This window comes from Arachis ipaensis, chromosome B01 (assembly GCF_000816755.2).
Source record: "Arachis ipaensis cultivar K30076 chromosome B01, Araip1.1, whole genome shotgun sequence".
Lineage (NCBI taxonomy): Eukaryota > Viridiplantae > Streptophyta > Magnoliopsida > Fabales > Fabaceae > Arachis > Arachis ipaensis.
Window position 1 is genome coordinate 7,573,185 of NC_029785.2, and position 23,649 is coordinate 7,596,833.

The 23,649-nt window shown below is 32.9% G+C and overlaps 3 protein-coding genes across 3 annotated transcripts in view; all 3 read left to right on the plus strand.

Moving 5' to 3' along the window:
• On the plus strand, positions 8,972-11,902 carry LOC107645440. Its single transcript, XM_016349466.1, has 4 exons — positions 8,972-9,029; positions 9,090-10,043; positions 10,125-10,219; positions 10,427-11,902. Exons 1-4 carry the CDS (start codon positions 8,972-8,974, stop codon positions 11,900-11,902), a joined length of 2,583 nt encoding a protein of 860 aa, XP_016204952.1.
• On the plus strand, positions 12,496-13,550 carry LOC107645449 (uncharacterized mitochondrial protein AtMg00810-like). The gene is made up of 2 exons (XM_016349478.1): positions 12,496-12,830; positions 12,890-13,550. Exons 1-2 carry the CDS (start codon positions 12,496-12,498, stop codon positions 13,548-13,550), a joined length of 996 nt encoding a protein of 331 aa, XP_016204964.1.
• Positions 20,113-23,649, plus strand: part of LOC107645456 (cellulose synthase-like protein E1) — a 10,591-nt gene continuing 7,054 nt past the window's right edge. Inside the window, exons 1-2 of the mRNA XM_021107833.1 lie at positions 20,113-20,461; positions 21,360-21,690. Of these exons, the coding sequence (XP_020963492.1) occupies positions 20,184-20,461; positions 21,360-21,690 (609 nt within the window). The 5' untranslated portion in view covers positions 20,113-20,183. The remainder of the gene's footprint in view (positions 20,462-21,359; positions 21,691-23,649) is intronic.

Consider the following 23,649-nt stretch of genomic DNA (forward strand, 5'->3'; position numbering starts at 1 on the left):
AAAAAATTGATGACCAACTGGACCGACTGGACAGGTCGACTGTGCCTATCGATCAGACTGATCACTCCGTCATACTTGGTCAATTGGACATGCCGACCGGGCCAGTCAACTATTTTGACCCAGTAGCTCGGACATGATTGGCGAGGTTAGCCTGGAGCTGGGACAAATGCAATTGTTTGTCGGTTCAACTGAGTTGTTTGGACCATGCCAATTGACTAACTGTGATTATTGATGGTGATAAAAAAGTGTGGTAAATAAATAGTTAAAAATGAAAATATAAAATTAATTTATTATATCAATTTTTAAAATCAAACCGTTTCTGTTTTACATTATTAATTCTAAACACAATAATTCCTTTCAAATCAAATTAAATCAATTTCCTAAAATTTTTGTTCTAAACTTTGTTACCCTTACAGAAACATTGAAGTAAAATGTTATTCAGCATGACACACATGCACAAATTCTATTTAGCTTTATTGGTTGAATTTATATTGGAATTTCTTTTTTTCCGTTTTCATGGTTTATATATATTATATGCTGGATCTGTTGCTCACTCTGCATTTATAATTGTCCTCCATTAAAAAGAAAGTATTGTGATAAGTCCCAAAAGATGCCCATTTTTTCTATGAGATATGAAGCTCCCAAGCCAAAATGATAATAAATGGAGCTTTGAATATTTGACTTTATGTATCTATAAAAAGAGGTTAAGCCGTCAATTTTATACAACAACAACAACTGAATATTATTCTCTCTCCCTTTATACACATAGCAATAATAAAAGCAAATGCTATTTTCTCTTTCTTTATTTTTTATACTCCTTTTTATCTTTATATATATATTTATGCAATTTTCTCTCTGTTTACTTTTTATACTCCTTTCTATCTATCTATATATATATATATATTACAACATATAATATTATTATATATATATATAAATTATTATTGAGCTAATTATTTTAATACTAGAGTCTTCTATTTATACATCTTTATTTTATATATATTTTATTTTACAACACGTTATCAACACGAGACTCTGATCAAATTTTTAGGAAGACTCAGGTAACAAATTTTTCATTATGTCGAAACTCTCTCATCTTGAATTCAATGCTCTTGATATATCTGGAAACAATTATTTATCATGGATATTAGATGCTGAAATCCATCTTGATTCAATGGATCTTGGAGATACCATTAAGGCTGAAAATAATGCATCCCAGAAGGATAAAGCTAAAGCCATGATTTTTCTTCGTCGTCATCTTGACGAAGGATTGAAAAATGAATATCTTACATTAAAAGATCCTGCAGATCTTTGGAAAGACCTTGAAGAAAGGTATAATCATCAGAAAACGGTGATACTTCCTCAAGCCCGGTATGAATGGACGCATTTGCGTTCACAAGATTTTAAATCTATAAATGAATATAATTCTGCAATGTTTCGAATCACCTCACGAATGAAATTGTGTGGGGAAAAATAACTGATCATGATATGTTGGAGAAAACTTTCTCAACCTTCCATGCCTCGAATGTGCTCCTACAGCAGCAGTATCGAGAGAAAGGGTTTAAAAAATATTCTGAGTTAATTTCTTACCTTCTTGTTGCTGAACGCAACAATGAGTTGTTATTGAAAAATCATGAAGCGCGCCCAACTAGCACTACCCCATTTCCTGAAGTAAATGTGGCAAATTACCCCAAAAGAGGTAAATGGCAAGGTTTTAATAATCAGAAAAATTATGGAAGAAAAAAGAATTATGTTCAAAAGAGAGGATCTCACCAGAAGTGGGATAAAGAAAGGAATATCGGGCAGAATAAATCAACAGAGGATAAGTGTTTCCGTTGTGGTGGAAAGGGCCATTGGTCACGTACCTGTCGTACCCCAAGGCACCTAGTCGATCTTTACCAGGCATCTTTGAAAAATGACGACAAAGGAAAGGAAACAAATTTTGTTTCAAATGATGCTGAGAACTCCACCACTCATTATGATGTATCTGATTTCTTTGAGGATCCTGAAGGAAATATTGGTCATTTGATCAATGATGGAATAGTTTAATATGTAGGATTGTGAAGTATATATGTAAATAAATAATGTAAAGAACTTATTGTTAAGTTTTATTTTCTATGTATTTAAGTTTCAAATGTGATGTACATAAATAATGAAATATTAATGTTTATGAATTTTGAAATTATTAAATGTGTCAAATTTTAAAATAAAATTTTAGTATATGACATTATTTTATGTACAGTGTTTTTTTTTTAAAATGATTATGATCAAGTATTCAATTTAACTGTGCATACTACTCATTTTATTATTATTTGTTTTTGAAGAGAATGGTAAGGATATGTAATGAAGATGTATGCCTTGCGGATAGTGCAAGTTCGCACACTATTCTCAAAAGTGATATATATTTTACCCATCTTGTGCCAAAAGAGGAATATGTTAATACTATTATTGGCTCAGGCAATGTGATAGAAGGCTCGGACCCCAAAGAAAATTGGGGATATATGTTGGATATGATTCTCCCTCTATAGTGAAGTATCTTGAGATACAAATGGGAGATGTATTTAAAGCCCGGTTTGCGGATTGTCATTTTGATGAATCAAAATTTCCAACATTAAGAGGAGAGAATAAGCTTCCTGAAAAGGAACTTAATTGGAATGCATCATCGTTGATGCATTTAGATCCTCGGTCAGGGCAATGTGAACTAGAAGTTCAAAAGATTATACATTTGCAAAGAATACCAAATGAATTGCCTGATGCATTTTCCGATACAAAGAGGATAACGAAATCTTATATACCAGTGAAAAATGCCCCAATTCGAATTGATGTCCCAGTTGGACAAATTGCCACCGAAGCAAATACACGCCAGAAGCGTGGCAGGCTTGTCGGTTCCAAAGATAAAAATCCTCGAAAGAGAAAAGAGGTAAATACTGTTCCTGTTGAAAAAGATATAGTAGAGACACCTGTAGTGATCCAAAATTCTGATATAGTTTTAACGTCAGAAGACGTTCAGGTACCTGAAAATTGTGAAAATGATGAGATCTTAATAAATTATGTCTTTACAGGAGAGAAATGGGACCGAAATAAGACAATTGTCAATGAAATATTTGCATATAATGTGGCATTGAATATCATGCATGAAAATAAGGATCTTGATCCAAGATCAGTCGAAGAATGTCAACTAAGGAATGATTGGCCAAAATGGAAAGAAGCCATGAAGGCTGAGTTAGACTCACTTGCAAAACGTGAAGTCTTTGGACCTGTAGTCCGTACACCTGAAGATGTAAAACCTGTTGGATATAAGTGGGTATTTGTGAGAAAACGAAATGAGAAAAATGAAGTTGTGCGCTATAAAGCCCGACTTGTGGCACAAGGTTTTTCACAAAGGTCCGGTATAGATTATGAAGAAACGTATTCCCCTGTAGTGGATGCGATAACATTGTGTTATTTGGTCAGTTTATCTGCATATCATAAACTGCATATGCATTTAATGGATGTGGTAACAACCTACTTTTACGGCTCATTAGATCGGGATATCTATATGAAAGTCCCTGAAGGACTAAAGATATCTAAACCATCTAGTGAATATTCGCAAGGGTTATACTCAGTCAAATTGCAAAGATCTTTATATGGTCTGAAACAATCTGGACGAATGTGGTATAATCGTCTTGCTGAGTATTTGGCCAAAAACGGATTCAAGAATGATGATATCTGCCCGTGTGTTTTCATAAAGAAATCTGCATCTGGATTCATTATAATTGTTGTGTACGTTGATGATTTAAATATCATTGGGACTCCTGAAGAGATTCCAACAATTATAAAAACTCTAAAAGAAGAGTTTGAGATGAAAGATCTTGGAAAGACTAAATTTTGTCTCGACCTGCAGATCGAGCATACAAAAGATGGGATCTTTATTCATCAAACAACATACACAGAAAAGATCTTGAAGAGATTTTATATGGATAAGTCACATCCATTAAGTCCCCCAATGATTGTAAGATCTTTAGATGTGAAAAAGAATCAATTCCGTCCTAAAGAAGAGAATGAAGATATCATTGGTCCTGAAGTACCATATCTTAGTGCCATTGGAGCGCTAATGTATCTTGCTAATAATACGCGACCTGGCATATCATTCGCGGTGAATTTACTAGCAAGATATAGTTCCTCTCCAACCAGAAGACATTGGAGTGGAATCAAACAAATTTTTTGATATCTTCATGGAACGGTTGATATGGGATTGTTTTATCCCTATGGATCCAAGTCACAACTAGTTGGCTATGCAGATACTGGATACCTGTCTGATCCACATAAAGGGAGATCTCAAACAGGATACTTATTCACATATGGTGGTACAGCTATATCATGGAGGTTCACGAAACAAACGATAGCAGCAACCTCCTCTAATCATGCTGAAATACTGGCGATTCATGAAGCTAGTCGCGAGTGTTTTTGGCTGAGGAGTCTGATTCAATATATTTTGTCATCATGTGGACTGATTGATCATAAGATAGCTCCAACTGTCCTGTTTGAAGATAATACAGAATGCATTGCTCAACTTAAGGGTGGATACATCAAAGGTGATAGAACAAAGCATATTTCTCCCAAATTCTTCTTCACTCATGATCTTCAAAATCAAGGGACAATTGATGTCCAACAGATCCGCTCAAGTGACAATCTGGCAGATTTATTTACAAAGTCACTCCCAAAATCCTCCTTTGAAAGATTCGTATATGAGATTGGGATGCGCCGATTCGGCAAGAGGGGGAGACTGTACTCTTTTTCCCTTGGTCGAGTTTTTTTTTCCCATTGGATTTTTCTTGACAAGGTTTTTAATGAGGCAGTCCCCATTACTAAAGGATTTTGTACTCTTTTTCCTTCACTAAAGTTTTTCCCACTGGGTTTTCTTTAGTAAGATTTTAATGATGCATAATCCTAAAATGATCATCCAAGGGAGAGTGTTGTGATAAGTCCGAAAGGACATGGATGCCCATTTTCCCTATGAGATATGAAGCTCCCAAGGCAAAATGATAATAAATGGAGCTTTGAATATTTGACCTTATGTATCTATAAAAGGAGGTTAAGCCTCCGTCAATTTTACACAACAACAACAACAACAACAACTGAATATTATTCTCTCTCCCTTTATACACATAGCAATAATAAAAGCAAATGTTATTCTCTCTTTCTTTACTTTTTATACTCCTTTCTATCTTTATATATATATTTATGCAATTCTCTCTCTCTTTACTTTTTATACTCTTTTCTATCTTTGTATATATATATACACATTACAACATATAATATTATTATATATATATAAATTATTATTGAGCTAATTATTTTAATACTAGAATCTTCTATTTATACATTTTTATTTTATATATCTTTTATTTTACAACAGAAAGATATTTGGTAGAGGTTTTTCTTTTTTATTTATATTTGGAGTTAGCTAGTGTGTAATATGTGACCCCCTAATTGGTGTATGTAATCGATCCACTTAACTTGATAGGAAAAAGATTAATCTTTCTATGAATTTTTGAAGTCAATGATGACTTTCGATCAATGACATGTGTGTGGTCTATGTATGGTAAGAACAATGAGTAGGCAAAACTGGTCTATTAGTCTAGCTAAAAGATTTAATGTCTTGTCTGTTGCCTTATGAAATGCTAAAAATCTTGATTGAAATTGATTGATTTTGGGGGTCAAACTCTCATAGTTCTTGAAACTTTCCTCTTGGAAGAATAATTAAGCCTAAAGTGAAAATTGATGTACATTTATTAGTTAAAAATTATCAGATAATTTAAATTTTTTTATTAAATTATTATTTAATAATTTTTAACTATATGAAAATAATTGTATACAAGTCTTTGTCTAAACGTAATTATTAATGTTCAAGATTAAAGATGTGAGAGCATAGTTCCTGGTAAAATGTCTAAAATGTTTTGGTCCCTGGTAACCTTAAACATTTAGGATTATTCTTATGGGTGATGCTAGGTAGCTAAAGAATAATTACAATATAAAAATATAATGTAAAAATTTTTATTCTCTTGATAAGTAAGTGATATACACTTTCTTATTACTTATTCTCTTTGTCATTTACCATTTTTGTTGCATGTTTGGAGTTATTAATATTCTTTCCAAAATCAATTTCAGTTTCTCCCAAATTAAATCCCTAACATCTCTCAATCACATTATTATCTATTAAAATGCAATAATTCTCTGTAAAAATTATGAAAATTAAATTAAATTTTTTTAACAACTTCTACTATATAATTTATATTTTACATATAGATTATTAAAAAATAAAAAATAAAATATAAACAAAAATTAAAAAAATAAATTTTTAAAAATAATTATTAATTCATCAAATTAAAATCAATAAATAAGCATACATACGAATATTAAACAAAAATATTAAAATAATTAAAATCATAATCTATTATTACACATATGAGATAATTTGAAGAATACAATATGACGTATAGTTTAAAGTTTGATAATATTAATTATAAAAAATTATTAATTATAGACATCATATGTATGAAATTATGAATATTATGAGTACAAAATTATGGATGTTATTAATATAAAAATATGGATGTTATGTGTATGAATTTATGGATGTTATGAGTAAATTTATCATTTGAATAAATTAATTTAAGAATTTGACATTTTTTTAAATTCAATTATGATAAAATTTAAAAACATCTGTGTTAATTTTATAATTACTTATGCAATAACTAGAAAATGATATGTGTATGAATGTAATATCTAATAAACATGAATTTAATTTTTAGATGTTAGTTGTATATAATTATGGATGTTATGTATATAAACGTATAAATGTTATGTGTATGAACTTAGTTAGTACAATATAATTATAAATACACATAAAAACACACACAAAAAAAATTAAATTAGTTTATGACCATACCTCATCAAAACTAGTGTAGTTTTTCATATTCTAGAAAATTGATTGACTGAAAATAACCTCGTCGGGTGAGTCTATCTGTTATTCAAATTTTTCGTCACTTTCTACCATAGGTACCGTATTAAAGTCGAATTCAAATATCATACTATTTGTAATGATAAAGATGATTTCTTGCAAAATTCTTTGACCTATTCTAATTGTGCTTGTAATAGTATTAGAGTTGTGAATTTTGAATGAAAATAATTGAATTAACGAAAACAAAATCATATTAGGGTAACATTCAGGTTTTGTATCTTTCCATTGAATGATGATAAATGACTTAACAAAAATAGAAAATTAATTATAATAAAAAACGATAATGATAATAATAATAATAATAAAACAAAAAACCGTTTATGATAATAATCAATTACAATTATTTTATTTTATTAATTTTTTTAAAAAAAAATCTAAATTCATAAATAAGGACAATTTAACCATTAAAGACACAACCTTATAAATGAGATTGTTTTTTAGTCCCTCGGAGAATATTTCACCTTCAATTATTCATTCAAATAAGCAGGAGAATATGCTGCATAAACGCAGACCTAATATCTGATTTCTCCTGCTTTATGGAAAATATAATTAGGTTACAATGAATAGGGTCATAAGATAGAGTTCAAGTTTCATTCTAACTATATTCGTGTTAAATCTCTCAATTCGAATTTTATGAATTTAAATTTTTTTAAGTGAAAAAATTGATAAAATAATAAAGTAAAAAATTAATTATTATTAATTTTATAATTTTTATAAAATATATATTTTATTATTTTAATTTAAAAATTATTAACTCTTTATTTTATTATTTTATTAATTTTTTATTTTAAAAAATCTTAATCGAAATTCTATTACATCTTAAAATTTTCAACTCTATACTATTTGAACCAATTTATAAAAATTAAACTCATCTTTACTTAAATAAAATATTTAATTCTTCTATTTTCGGTGCTAGACACGGTAGATTTTTTTTTATTAGAAAAGATCTAATATATGTAGTCATGTAGACTTATTCCTCCGAGTTACGAGAATTTATTAGACTTCTATTTCACTACGTAATGTGTTGAAATATGACACTTGAGAGTTGAGACTTTTGAATTTAGACTTTTTGTGTGTAGCTGTTCAAATTTTTATATACATTTTTTTCTCTCTTTTAATTATCTTTTTCTTTCTTTCTTTAATTTCTTTTTTTTTAATCTTTTCTTACATGAGTATTTGTTGAGGGGGTTATAGCTAATATATATAATAGTATTTATTTATTTTGATCCTCAAAAAATTTCAGACAAAATATTTTAGTCTTCAACTAAAATTAATTATTTGATTGGTTCTTAACAATTAACTCCGTTAATCACTTAGATCTTTTACTCTATCAACTCTAACGGAAGACAAATAATCCCTGACAACTTTAATAGAAGACAAAATAGTCCCTGATCTCCTCTATTTGAAAATAATATTGTTTTCTTCCAATTTTCATCATATCTTGCATAACTCTAACAGTCTAACGTTGCAACTTCAAACTACACAATACACACTCTGTAACTTTAATGTGCATAAGAAGAAAAATCCTCAACTTGTTCTCAACCAATTCATACTCAGGAAACTAATGATTATGTCTCTCAAGTAATTGTCGTTTTCGATGAATCCCATGAATCTAGACAGCAAGTCTGTGATAGAGTTGAGTTAGCCAAGTGAAGTTAGCTAGTGCTGTTAGTAAACACAGTTAGTTAGACATTACTGTTAGAGTTAGCTTTTGTAATTGTAGCACGTGTTAGAAGTTAGTTATGACAGCTGGATTTACCCTTTGTATATATATAGTTAAGTCTCAAGCCAAAACGCTGAGCTAGATGATTCACTGTTCACAAAATCAAATCAATACAGATTCAGTTTTTCTCTCCTTCTCTCTGCTTTCTCTGTTTCTGCACTCTCAATCTTCCCTCTCCATTTCCTCTTCTTCTTGATTGAGTCTGGTACCTCTACATGGTATCAGAGCTCAGATCTGTTATCGCAATGGCAGAAGAAAACCTAGTAACCGAGCATTCAACAAATGTATCGCATGCAGCTCCAAGTTTCACCTCCTCACCGATTTTCATGAAACTTGATGATGATAACTTCCTACAATGAAAAGATCAAGATGAGTCTACAATTGAAGGCAACGATTTGCTTCACCACATCACGGGTGAAAGAATACCGACAAGATTCGATAGATCTGGAAGAGTAACTCAAGAATTTGCAGCTTGGAAGAGGCAAGATGCTCTATTGAAGTCCTGGCTTTTTGCTTCAATGACAAAACCGTTTACAACTCGCATGGTGGGATGCATCTACTCGTACGAAATCTGGAAAAGGTTAGAAGACCACTTCTCCTCTCAAATTAAAGCTAAGATAGTGCAGCTGAAAAACAAGTTGAGTACAATTAAGATAGGCAGTTCAGTTAATGAGTATGTGTTAGCGATTAAAGGAACAATTGACGCCTTGGCCTCAGTAGGGGAACCTATGCGGGAAAGTGATCATGTCAATGCCATCTTGAATGGTTTAACTGAGGAATACAGCACAGTTATCACCTCAGTGGTAGGAAGACCAGTAAGTATCGCAGTTGGAGAACTAGAGACACTCTTATTGACTTATGAAAGTATGCTGGAAAGGTTCAGAAAGTCAGACTCATTCATACAAGCAAATGTGGCCGAAGGTGGAGGATATTCCCAAGGCTACAACACAAGAGGAGGATTCAGAAATGACTATAGAGGCAGAGGGGGCAGATCAGCCAGAGGAACTCATGGAAGCAGCAATAATTTCATATATGACAGGGGCTATTATAATGGACAAGGACAGTTCAGGTCCAACAATCACAACTACAGGTCTGATAGGAGTGACAACAATTACAAATCTGATGCTCAATTCCATGATGATGTGAGGTTTGGCAACGGTTCAAGATTTGGGAATGGCTATGATCCCAGGTTCACTAATACTGAAGAATCAAGATTTGTGAGAGAAAGACCAGTTTGCCAAGTTTGTGATAAACTTGGACATACAGCAAATACGTGTTGGTATAGGTATGAGAGAAATGATAGTCCGAGAGGTCAAGGTGACAGGATAAGCTCCCAGCCACTCCAAGAACCATAAGCAAATTTAAGCAACGTACTGAACACACCAGCAACATTGCAAGATCAGAATTGGTATCCAGACTCAGGTGCAACGCACCACATGACTACTGATCAACAAAACCTTATGCAAAAAGAGAATTATGAAGGGACAGACCAGGTGGTTGTAGGAAACGGATCAGGTTTACACATTAACCTTGTTGAAAAATCTTATTTTAAAACTGATTTGAGTAATAAAGAGTTTTTGCTACACAAGTTACTTCATGTCCCTAACATCATCAAAAACTTACTCAGTGTATATCGATTCTGCTGCGATAACAATGTTTACTTTGAATTCCACTCTAATGGCTGTTGTGTAAAATCTTAGGGAACTAGAGAGGTTGTCCTACATGAAAAAGTTGAAAGAGTGATGTACAAATTTCTGAACTTCACCCCATCAAATAAGACAGCTGCCTTTATCTCAGCTGTGTCCACACCTAATCCCTTTCTTCTATGGCATAATCGATTGGGTCATGCCTCTAATAATATCGTCTCTTCTGTTTTAAAATCATGTAATATTGTTGCTCATTCAAATAATAAAAACCTGTGTGATTCTTGTTGCATTGGCAAATCTCATGCTTTTCCTTATCCTCCTTCAACTACTGTCTATATTGCTCCTTTAATGCTAGTTTATTCAGATATTTGGGGTCCTGCACCCATTCCTGACTTGAATGGAAATTTTTACTTTGTCAATTTTGTTGATGCTTACAGCAAATTTACTTGGTTATACCTTATTAAAACTCGCTCTCAACTCAAATCTGTTTTCAAGTATTTCCAACAAATGGTTAAGCTGCAATTAAACTCTAAAATCAAAATGTTTCAATCTAACAATGCGGCTGAATATGTGAGCCGAGCTAAAGATTTACAGGTGCAAGGGATCATGCACAGGTTCTCCTGTCCACACGAACATCAGCAGAATGGCAGTGCAGAGAGGAAATATAGGCATGTTGTGGAGAAAGCCTTAGCTATCCTGGCTGGAGCTGGCATGCCAATGCAGTATTGGGGGGAGGCCTTTGTCATGACAATACACCTAATAAACAGGTTGCCTACTCTAGTCTTGAAAGATCAGTCACCCTTTGAGAAACTATTTGGAAAGAAGTGTGACTACTCCAGGTTGAAAACCTTTGGCTGTTTATGCTTTCCGTATTTGCGACCCTACAACAGACACAAACTTGAGTTTAGATCAGCAGCCTGTGTGTTTTTAGGCTACAGTGCAGTTCACAAGGGCTACAGGTGCCTTACTCCACAAGGCAAAATAATTGTTTCCAGCAATGTAGTCTTTGATGAGTCTCAATTTCCCTTCAAAACTGGAACCTTCATATCCTCCCCTAACCCAGAAAAAGCTCCATCCCATATTCATTTGTCTCCAACCATTCCACTTATCAAGAGATGTCCAACCCATCTCCCACAACCTTCCTTATCAAATACCTCAAACCAACTCAATCAGTCACAAACACCAGCAGCTATACAGCTTCAATTATCCTCACACTCTTCACCTACACAAGCAGTCTCAACAACACCCTCTATCTCTAATACCTCTAGTCATTTTGCTTCCACCTTCCCTGCACCCTCAGCTCCCTCTGACACAGCAATTTCAGTCCCTATTTCTGACCTAGAAATTGTATCTGACAATCAACCAGATCTCCAAATCCTACCTCTAAACACTCACCCAATGATCATAAGGAGTAAGAATGGGGTGTTCAAACCCAAAGCTCTCCTAGCTGCTACTGAACCTAGGACAGTGAGAGCTGCCTTGTCTCACCAGCCTAGAAGGCTGCTATGGATGCAGAATATGATGCTCTAATGAAAAATCACACATGGAAGTTAGTCACTTTACCTGAAGGCAGAGAAGCTGTTGGGAGTAAATGGGTGTTTCGAGCCAAGTACAATGCAGATGGCTCCCTGCAAAAATACAAAGCTCGATTGGTAGCTCAGGACTTTTCTCAAAGGCCTGGCTTTAACTTCACTGAGACTTACAGCCCTGTGGTAAACCCTACCTCAATCATAATTGTGCTCACACTAGCTCTATCCAAAAGCTAGAAAATTAGGCAACTTGATGTAAATAATGTCTTTCTGCATGGTGACTTGGCCGAGGATGTCTATATGAAACAGCCAAAGGGATATGAAGTTGGTGATGGCAGCTTAGTATGCAGGCTCACAAAGGCTCTCTATGGCTTAAAGCAGGCACCAAGGGCCTGGTATCACAAGCTGTCCACAGCCTTGCAACACTTGGGGTTTAATGCCACAAAATCTTATGTCTCTGTCTTCATCAGTTTTAGGCATAACTCAGTGGTAATTGTATTGGTATATGTAGATGATATACTCATCACAGGGGACTCTGATGAAGCAGTTTCTCAAGTAATTCAGCAGTAGAACAATCGGTTTGCACTAAAGGACATGGGTGAACTGCATTATTTTCTTGGTGTTCAAGTCACTAAAACTGCTGGGGGTGGTCTAATACTCTCACAAGAGAAGTATGTCAGAGACCTACTCAAGAAGGCGGATATGGAAAATTGCAAACCATGTCAGACTCCTTTGCCTTCTTCAGTAAAGTTCTCTGCATTTGGTGGTTCAGTGTTCAAAAACCCAAAGCTATATAGGTCAGTGGTGGGTCGCCTGCAGTACCTAACCATCACTCGACCAGAATTAGCCTATAGTGTTGGCAAGGTGTCTCAGTTCATGCAAGCACCTTTAGATGAGCATTGGAAGCCGGTAAAAGGATGCTTAGATATGTAAGTGGTACAGCAAGTTTTGGGTTACACTTGCATAAAACTACCATTCACAACATTAGAGCCTATAGTGACTCTGATTGGGAAGGAGATCCGGATGACAGAAAATTCACTGGAGGCTTCTGTGTTTTTCTTGGAGAAAATCTAATTTCCTGGAGCTCAAAGAAGCAAGGTGCTGTTGCCAGATCCAGCACTGAAGCTGAATATAGAGCTATGGCTGATCTTGTGGCTGAATTAATCTGGATCAATAGTCTCATGATTGAGCTTCGTGCCAAAATCTCAACACCCCCTTCAATGTTCTGTGATAATCTAAGTACTGTATTGCTTGCTGCCAACCCAATTCTGCACTCAAAGTCTAAGCACTTTGAAACTGATTTGCACTTTGTTCGAGACTATGTGTCTAAACAGGTAGTTCAAGTTAGTCATGTCCCTGGTACAGTAAAACTAGCTGATGTGTTGACAAAGCCCTTGCCAAGTGCTGCGTTTCTAGCATTCAGGTCTAAGCTAATGGTAGAAGACTTGAAGAAGCTCAATGTTGCTGGACTCAATCAAGAAGAGTCAAGGGAGGAAGCAGTCAAGGAGCATCCTAAAAACTCAAAAAGGAATAATGAAGCAACAACAGAGAGACCAATCAGCAGGGGTCATGATGGAGTTGTTCAGTTAACAAGTTTGAAGCAACAACAGAAAGGCCAATCAGTAGGGGTGATGATAGAGTTGAGTTAGCCAAGTGAAGTTAGCTAGTGCTGTTAGTAAACACAGTTAGTTAGACATTACTGTTAGAGTTAGCTTTTGTAATTGCAGCATGTGTTAGAAGTTAGTTATGACAGCTGGATTTACCCTTTGTATATATATAGTTAAGTCTCAAGCCAAAACGCTGAGCTAGATGATTCACTGTTCACAAAACCAAATCAATACAAATTTAGTTTTTCTCTCCTTCTCTCTGCTTTCTCTGTTTCTGCACTCTCAATCTTCCCTCTCCCTTTTCTCTTCTTCTTGATTGAGTCTGGTACCTCTACAGTCCGATTTGTTAAAACCCGCCGTCGTTGCTATCTCCCTCCTCCTCTACCCTATCATCTCCATGGCCACGTTGTCCACCTATCACTCTAATTTCTTCCTTCATTTTTTTCTCCGAACCAATGTTTAGTAATCGCTTTAGTTTCTATATGAGCAGCGACGGTGACATTGCTCGCTGTACTGATAGTTTGGATGCGAGGTCGAAGCTATCTGCCAACTTAGTCTCCGGGAGAGAAGGAATGAAGCACTCGAGGTCCATTTCGAATGAGAATTTTCATATGATGTCGAAGGAGAATCTTCTCATTATGTCATAATGTCGAACAATCTATATTGCTTGTCGAAGAGTGCAGAAAGGCATACCCTTGGGGTAGTTGTGAAACTTGGTCTTGAGGATGTAGTGGATGTTGTCGGGGTTGGAGGTGATACTGTTATTGAGGACGTAAAGGTAGATGCTTCTGGTAAGTGAAGTGCAGAGAAGGCCAGGTGGGTGTACCAATCACAAATATTTGAGAAGTGTGTGGTTCATGATATGTGGAGGTAGGTACGACACGTGTGGCAGTTACACCATGACTTAATCTTGGAATTGAAGAGAAAAAAGGAAAAGATAGAAAAGACTATGAAGGTGAAGAAAGAGAGTATGAATATTAGTATTATACAAGATACGATAAAAATTAAGAGAGAACAGCATCATTTTCGAATAGAAGAGGCAAGAACTATTTTGTTCTCTGTTTGTTAGAATTGTCAGAGACCATTTTATCTCCCGTTAAAATTGATAGAACAAAAGACTCAAATGATTAACGAAATTAATTATTAAGAATCAATCAAATAATTAATTTTAACTAAAGATTAAAGTGTATGATTCAAAATTCTTTGGAACTAAAATAAATAAATACTCTCTCCATATATATTACTTTAGTTATTCTTTTCGCGTAGCTTTAATTTTTTTTATATATTCCTTTAATTTGTTGGCTTTCATAATCTCCTTTCTCTAAATATGTTTTGGGTCCCTTCAGCACAAGAAGACATTAAATCTCTTATGTCATGCATGATGCATGGCTATATATATATATATATATTCTTTGGCGGTAGTCACTTTTATGTTTTTCTTATATTATGTTTTTCTTTTGTTTCCTTTCTCTACTACGGATAGTGTCTTTGGACTTAGGAGTTTTATGGATATAGATGAACTTACATCATCAAGCGTATATGAAAATCGGATATAATGAGACTTGCTCGGACGGAATTAAAAAAATAAAAAAATAAAAAATACTAAGTGTCTAAATTTTTTAAGTAACTAAATTTAATTAAGTTGTTAAAATTTAAAAACTATTTACGTGCTACTTTATCTTTCTTCGTCTTCCTTCTCTTTTTCTTCTTTCTTCTTTAACATTATCGTCGCTCCAGTTATTGTCGCGGTCATCACTGTAGCCACCGCTGTTTCTTCTTCTTTTTCTTCTTCTTTTTCTTCTTCTTGATGATGATGTTATCGTTGATGTTGTTATTGTTATTTAATTTATTCTTTTTTTTCTCCTCATCCTCTTCTATTATTATTATCGCCGTACTCATCGTCTTCATCATCTTCTTCTCTTATAAATATTTAGAAGATTAGAGCACAGAAATTTTGATACACAATACATAAATTTTGGTGTGCAACACACAAATTTTAGTATACAACATAAAAATTTTTGAAGAACCATATGTCCAAAACATTAACATCGAACTAATGAAATACGCACAATACATAAATTTTGGTGTGCAACACAAATTTTTGGAGGACTACATACCCAAAACATTGACTCATTCATGAATGAATTTTTGATGGTATAGAATTTCACAAATAAAATCTCGTTGCTAGTATAATTTCTAAACCAACAAAGAATCCTCTCATACAAAAATTTGGTTGTCACAAGTAACAAACCCCTAAAAATAATAACCGAAGTATTCAAACCTCGGGTCGTCTCTCAAAGGAATTGCAGGGAAGTGTTCTTGCTATTGGTTATGAGTTATATCTTTGAGATTTTGATAAGAGACATGAAAGATAAATGGCAAAAGAATAAAACTAATGGCTAGGAAAGCTCTTGGCAAGGTATGAGAATTAGAAGTCCTATCCTCATTATCATCATCAATTATGACATCAATTGTCCATTACTCCCACTTAGTCAACCTCTAACTATGGAAGAAAGTCAAGTGGAGAAATTAACTTGAGTCCTCAAGTCCTAGTCAACTCCTAGGGAAATACTAGAGTTAGTGGAATTCAAATCAACTAACAACTTTCAATTATCAATTAACAAAGGAATTTGATAACTCAAGAGTCTCCAATTACTCAACCAAGGCCAGGAGGAGAAGAATCTACTCTAACATCCTTCCAAACATTTAATCAAACACTTGGAAGGCATCAAAAGAAAGTAAGATAAAATTGCAAGGAATCTAGATCTACACTACTCAATTGCAAGGAATTAAACAACAACAATTCAAATCAACAATAAAGGAACATGAATCATGAATTGCCTTAAAAGAGAAATAGAAGAAACAAGAGTGCATTAACATAAAAATAAAGAATTACAAGAATTAAGTGCTAAACTAGAGAGAGAATGTAGAAGAACAAGAATTGATAAAGGAAGAGTAAATCAAAGCATAAAATTAACCTAGATCTAAGAAATCCTAATCTAACCTAATCCTAATTCTAGAGAGAAGAGAGAGTTTCTCTCTCTAGAAACTACTTCTCACTAAAACTAGAAATTAAAAATGTGTAAAAGATGTGATCCCCTTCAATCCTTGGTTCTTTTAATCCTTTCCCGCCAGAATTCCACTCAGAATTGGGCCTGGAAACCCTCCAAAATTGCTGAGCACGATTTCACTAAAGAAGTCACGTGCGAGCGTTGACGTGTACGCGTGGGTCACGCGTACGCGTCGCTTGGCAATTTGCGTTCCATGCGTACGCATCACGTACGCGTCGTCATGCGACCTCATCGTTTCACGCATGCGTGTCTGCTGCGCGTGCGCGTGGAGTGAATTTCTCCCGATCCTTATTTTCCATGATTTCTTTATTTTGCATGCTTTCCTCTTCATTCCTTTGATCCATTCCTAGCCTTTTCAATTTGAAATCACTAACAAACACATCAAGACATCTAGTGGAATCAAAGGTGAATCAAAATTAACCAATTAAAGGCCTAAAAAGTATATTTTTACACTTAAGTACAATTTAAGGAGAAATTATGAAACCATGCTATTTCATTGGATAAATGTGAAAAAAGTGGATAAAAACCACCTAAATTAAGCACAAAATATATCACGAAATAGTGATGCATCACTCATCCAACTAAAAAATATATTTGCAGTAAAAATTTGTATGCTATGTATAAAAGTTTGTGTGCTATATGCAAAAATTTGTATGTTATATGTAAAAATTTGTATACTATATCTAAGAGTGTTTAAAAAAATTAGTTTAACCAATTTTTAGTATAAATGATTAAAAATCTTGTGTTATAGTGTTCTTATAAATGTATAATTTCAGTTTGATTAATACATAATCATATTAAAATGANAAATCTTTGTATCAAAGCATAAAAAAATAAAAATAAAAAATAAAATTAAGAAAGAAAAAAAAAAGATAAATAAGGGGAGGAAGAGAAAGAGAGAAGTTGGGAGAGAAAGAGAAAGAGAAAGAGAAAGAGAGGAGAGTGTGTGGAGAGAGAAAAAGAGGAGGAAAGAGGGGAAAGATGTTAAATATGATTTTTTTATATGTTAAAAACTAGTCTTAACATATAAACTAGTTTAAATTAGTTTTATTTTTATGAACTGATTTAAATTGGTGCACTACATTATAAACTGGTTTAAAATTAATTTCTATGTAAAAAAACTGAAATATGAACATCCTAACTATATTGATAAATTTGTGTAAAATTTCGTGTGCTATATTTGAAAATTTGTGTACGACGTTTCAAAAATTTATGTGTTATATACAAAAATTTGTGCTATTATATCGATAAGTCTATGTTATATTATGTGCAAAATTTAGTGTGTTATACTTCGAAAATTTGTGTGCTATTTTTTGAAATTTGTGTGATCTCCAATAAAGTGCAGAAAATTCAATACACACTCTAATTATGCGCTAGTGGAGCGCGTGTGCATGCGTGTTTTTTTAGAGTATCTTTTATTGGTAATAGACCAACTTTGTTAGACTTATTTAGAGTTAATACTCAAAATGACTCTCGAAATTTGGCAACCGACTGAATTTGACCCTCTAATTTTCAATTGACTCAATTTATACCTTGAAATTTTAAGGCGTGGCTCAAATTAACCCTTTCATCCAACTCCGTCACCCGGAGTGATAATGTGGCACCCAAACCTCACCACATGTCTTTCATTCTTCCTCTTACCATCCCCATCACCACCTCTCCTAACACTCTCTCTCCTCCAACAAATAACAACATTCACAATCCACCAACACCCACACATTTCCACCGTCGTCATAGTTTTGAAGAGCATAACACCTACACTCACCATACCTACACTTGCTTACCGTGACCATTCATCGTCATGCCGCAAATAACGGCACCCCAAGAAATAATATCCTTGTGCATAATCATGTTAAAAATCTTGAACCCCATTTTCATGTAATCACATTTAGCATACATGTTTTCCCCAAATTCGAAATACTCTCAGAAGCACCCTCACCCATTACACTCATCTTTGTGTTCTTATTAAGAGGGATCTAAAATGTGGTGTGTGTTTCTTTTTTTTTTTTCTATTTCTCTTCAATTTGTTAATGTTAGTGATTGTTAATATTGTTTGTTGAAGAGGAAGGATGTTGGTAAAGGAAAGATGGTGACGGTGATGGTGATGGTGAAAAAGAGAAGAATCGGATAATAGAAAAATCCTTCATAAGTGGTGGTGGAAATGTGTGGGTGTTGGTGGGTTGTGAATGTTGTTTATTGGGAGAGGGAGGGTGTTGGTAGAGGGGAGGTGGTGATGGCGATGGCGATGGCGATGGTAAGAAGATTTAGAGGAAGAAGGAGAGGCATGTGGTGAGGTTTGGGTGTCACGTACTCATGTCATCACTTCGATGACGAAGTTGGACAAAAATGCCAATTTGAGTTACGCTTTAAAATTTCAGGGTATAAATTGGGTCAACTAAAAATTGGAGGATCAAATTGAGTTGATAGTCAAATTTTGGGAGTCATTTTGAATATTAACTCGACTTACTTACCAAAAAAATTTGTACATGTAGTATTAAAAAAAATAATTTTTGAGTGATTTATCTTTTTCAAGATTTTTTAATAATTCTTTTTTATCAGTTAATGACATTAAATACGGACATACACCGATATACAGATATAATTTTCTTTTGTTAAAATAAAGAGAGTATACAAATTTACCTGATGTCATTCATCACGAACCACGCTCTAATTCATTTTTACTTTTTATTTCTAAAATGCGTACTAACAAAATTAATTATATTATTTATGAATATCTTTGTAAACATTTATATATCTTATTCTTATCTATTAGAATGTTTGATCGATAAAGACGGATAAATCTTAGCTTTTCATTGTAAATATATAACCAACAAAATGCATACACACTTAATTAATGGGATAGTGCTGTGTGTATATTTACTTAGTAATATATGTATTATTCTATTATTTGGTGTTAGTTAAATCTCTAAATCTCTAAATTTATTTTCAAAACTTAAAAAAATAATAAAACATAGAACACTAGAAATAATAGAGTGATTATAACTGCCAACGAGTTATAGTTCAAATTGTATAATTTTTCTATTTTTACTTAAAAAATTTCGGGTTCAAATCTTATTCCTAATTAAAAAAAAAAAGGTCCAATTTAAAGTAAAAATTAGTTGTCAACAAACTACTAAAAAATAGTAAATAAATCAAATTGGTCTAATTATTTAGTAATTAATTAATTTAAAATAATAAAAAATATATAAACAGAATTATTTTAATAGTTTAGTCGAATTTTTGGATTAAATTATAAAAAATATTAAAAAAAGTCAATTTTTTGAAAAATTCAAAGAAAATATCACTCGTTAGCCAATAGACTAACTTATTTAAGCTGTTATTTTTTTGGATTAATTTAACTCGAACTATTTAACCTATAGTTTAAAAGATAAAAATCTATAAATAAATCAGCCTAACGAATTTAGCCTACCTTGACGGCTGATATCCGTAATCAATGATGTGGACAAAAAATATGTTTCTATATAAGATTATTATTGATGAAAATAATAACAGTATCCTCTTACCAAATGTCAAATCGTTACATTATTATATAGTAGACTAAACAACTAACACAGTTTGGACCTCGGCACCAGAAAGAAGAAATATGGGCAAGAATGAAGAGTCTCATCCATTGTTCGAAACAAGGAGAGCCAAAGGAATATTCATTCATAGAATATTCTCCTTCTCCATGTTTTTGGGAATTTTGTTCATCTGGGTTTACAGAGTGAGTTACATGCCAAGAAAAAGTAGTGAAGATGGGAAATGGGTTTGGGTTGGAATGTTTTTATGTGAGCTATGGTTTGGTCTTTATTGGCTCATGAGGCTTTCACTCAGATGGAACCCTGTTTTCCGACAACCCTTCAGCCACACACTTTCCCAAAGGTGATATATTGCTTTAAACTCTTCAATAAATATTTAGACTAAGATATTAAATAAATAATATGTTTTTTAAAAGTTTAATAAATATACACATAGATAAGTATGTATCTAATATATTTAGAAGCACTTGATTTGTAGTTTTAGCAAGCTTTCCATATTTCATTTTTTGGTTAAAAGGTTCGGCGAAATTTATAAAGTGGAAATTAGGTCACATGGTGAGTGGGAGCGTCCTTCATCAGTTAATTAATCCCTTTGGTTAATGAACCTGTGATCATGTCCGTGATAGATATTCATTGTTTTTTCTTAATCATCTATTTAACCTTTTATTCATTGAAATTTAATATATTTTAGATAAAACTGTCTTAGAAAACTATTAAACTCTTTTGAATTAGTGACGAATTTTTATGAATTTGTGACAGATATTGATAAATGAAGAAATTAGTGACAAAAAATATCTGCTAGTAATATTTTATTTTTTGAATTATTGATAAATAATAATATATGTATTTATACAATAATTTATTAAAAATAAAAAATAATTCAAAAATGCTATTACACACCAAAAATCAGCCAATATATTTATATATAAATATATGTGTAGTTTAATTTATTTTTAATGTGTATTTTATATTGATAGTTGATTTCACTCGTATTTATATTTCAGGAATGCTATTTGTGCACTAAAATTAGCCACTAAAATTAGTCACCAATATATTTGTGTATAAATACATATGTAGTTTAATTTATTTTCAATGTGTATTTATACTCTAACATATATTTTATATTGATGACTGATTTTGGTGTACACGTAGTATAACCCTTTATATTTTTATCATATCAAATTTATTTTCTTATTTATCTTTGCCGCAAAACATTATTGATTTGAATTAACTCTGACCAGATATGATGATGATAAGCTGCCAGGAGTGGACATATTTGTGTGTACAGCAGATCCAAAAATAGAACCACCAATGATGGTGATTAATACAGTTCTCTCTGTTATGGCATATGACTATCCAACTCATAAGCTTAGTGTCTATCTCTCCGATGATGGAGGTTCGGATATTACGTTCTATGCTCTTTTAGAGGCATCTAATTTTGCCAAGCATTGGTTGCCATTTTGCAAGAAGTTCAATGTTGAACCAAGGTCACCGGCTGCATATTTCAAGAGTATTTCCTCAACTGCTTACTCAGATGATTCTATAAATTCCAAAGAGTTGGTCATCATCAAGGTAACATTATTATTTATAGGATTAAATACGATTTTAATTCTTAAAATATAGACTAAATTTTTTTTTTGTTCTAAACCTTTTTTTGCACACAAAATCATCCATAAAATTTAACTTTGTTTTAAAATAATTATTTTTGTTTAAATTTTAATTTTTATTACCAAATTATCCCTAATTAAATAAATTATAAAATAAAAAAAAAAGAAAAAAAATAGAAGAACAAGGGGAAAGGGAGGACGGCACCAGCGAGGCTTGGAGTTGCCGTCGCCGTCGGAAATCAGAACCAGAAGGAGAGAGAGCTCGCGAGGGAGAGATGAGACCCACGTCTTGCCGCCGCCATTGAAGAGCTCGCGAAGAGTGAGAGAAAACGCACGCCAGGGAGAGGAAAAGGGGTGTCTCGTCGCCGTCACGCTCTGCCGCTGCCCTGCCGCCGCTTCGCGTTCTCGTCGTTGGTCCTCCCTAGGGTTCCGATTCTGTTTTTTATTTGTTCTGTTTTTTATTCTAATTTGTTCTGGTTTTGCTTCTTATTTGTTATGCTTTTTATTATTCTTTTGCTTCTCTTGATTCTGATTTTGATTTTATTATTTTTGTGCTTTTGATTCTTATTCTGTTTCTTTGATTTTATTGTTGTTGTGCTTCTGATTTCATTGTAAATTTATTAATAAATTTAAAATATAAATTTATTGATTCTTTGGTATTGATTTCTACTTCTTATTGATGCTGTGAATTGTAAAATTCTTTTTATTTCTACTTGTTGATTTATTAATTTTATTGTTCTTTCAAATGCAAATTTTGTTATTCATTTTTGCTTTATTTCTGTTTGTTGATTTAAAACTTCCATTGTTGTTTGCTGCTTCTTTGTTTGCGGATTCTGTTTTGAAACTTTCATTGTTGGAGAGTAGTTCTAATAGAGATGGCCACTGAACTAGTTGCTAGAGATATTGAGGTTGAGATTAGAATTTATTGTTCGTCTTTGTTTTTTTTTATGATTCTTTGAAAAAAAGAGAAAGAAAGAAGGGAGGGGGAGAGGGAGAGGGAGAGGAGAAGCCGAGAAGTAGAGCAAGATCGAGAGGGACAGGTGAGTGAGATGGTGATAGGGTGAGGCGAGGGTATAATTGTCCGAAAGACGATTTTAAAACCAAGTTGGACCTTAGGGACAATTTTGTATGCCAAAAAGGTTAGAAACAAAAAAATTTTCGACCTATATCTTAGTGACCAAAATCATACTTAACCCTTATTTATACCCTACATTATTTATACCCTTTTGTTCGTTGTGTTTGTCCGTACTAAAAATAATTATTATACCAATTTGTGAAGAAGCAGAGCAACGCATGAACAGTTTTGTAATGCAGCAATTTTTCTATATTTGAATAGCATTACAGCTAAACGAATAAATATATTAACATTAAGCCCCCTCAAACGTTATGCTTAATTAATACGTCAAGATCTTACTTTGGTGTCTGTTGATACTTCATAGATTCATAGAGCAGGAAAAATAACCTGAGTTAACTTGTGGTAGCATTAATGGTGTGGGGACTAAAATGAAATTATTTTTGAATGGTCACTGACAGAGTACCAGTTGTAGGGAGGGTCAGCAAGCGTAGGATGGAACCGAATCCTCTAAATCTTTTTTTTTTCTTAATTCTTTTGTAAGCTGTGCGTAGGACCACTCCAAAAAAAATTCTTATTTTTTCTTAATTGAAAGTAATTAATACAAAATTAAAATATCAAAATTTGAATAAAAAATTGAATTAGACTTCAAAAAAGTTTAGATAGGATATTTTCGTCTGTAATAAATTTTTATTCTCTATAAACTATTAAAAATTAATTCCATAAGATAGATTAGTCATTTTATCATTTTGATGGGAGAATAATTGTTTATAGTAATTTTTTGAATTTAATTATTTTATAATAAAATTTGTTAGAAACTTATTTATCCAACACATATATTTTAAAAATTTG

Coding starts and splice junctions, on each gene's coding strand:
- LOC107645440 (XM_016349466.1), top strand. CDS start 8,972: ATGGCAGAAGAAAACCTAGTAACCGAGCATTCAACAAATGTATCGCAT. Junction 9,030..9,089: donor TGTATCGCATGCAGCTCCAA/GTTTCACCTCCT, acceptor TACAATGAAAAG/ATCAAGATGAGTCTACAATT. Junction 10,044..10,124: donor TGATAGTCCGAGAGGTCAAG/GTGACAGGATAA, acceptor CAACATTGCAAG/ATCAGAATTGGTATCCAGAC.
- LOC107645449 (XM_016349478.1), top strand. CDS start 12,496: ATGGGTGAACTGCATTATTTTCTTGGTGTTCAAGTCACTAAAACTGCT. Junction 12,831..12,889: donor GTAAAAGGATGCTTAGATAT/GTAAGTGGTACA, acceptor TCACAACATTAG/AGCCTATAGTGACTCTGATT.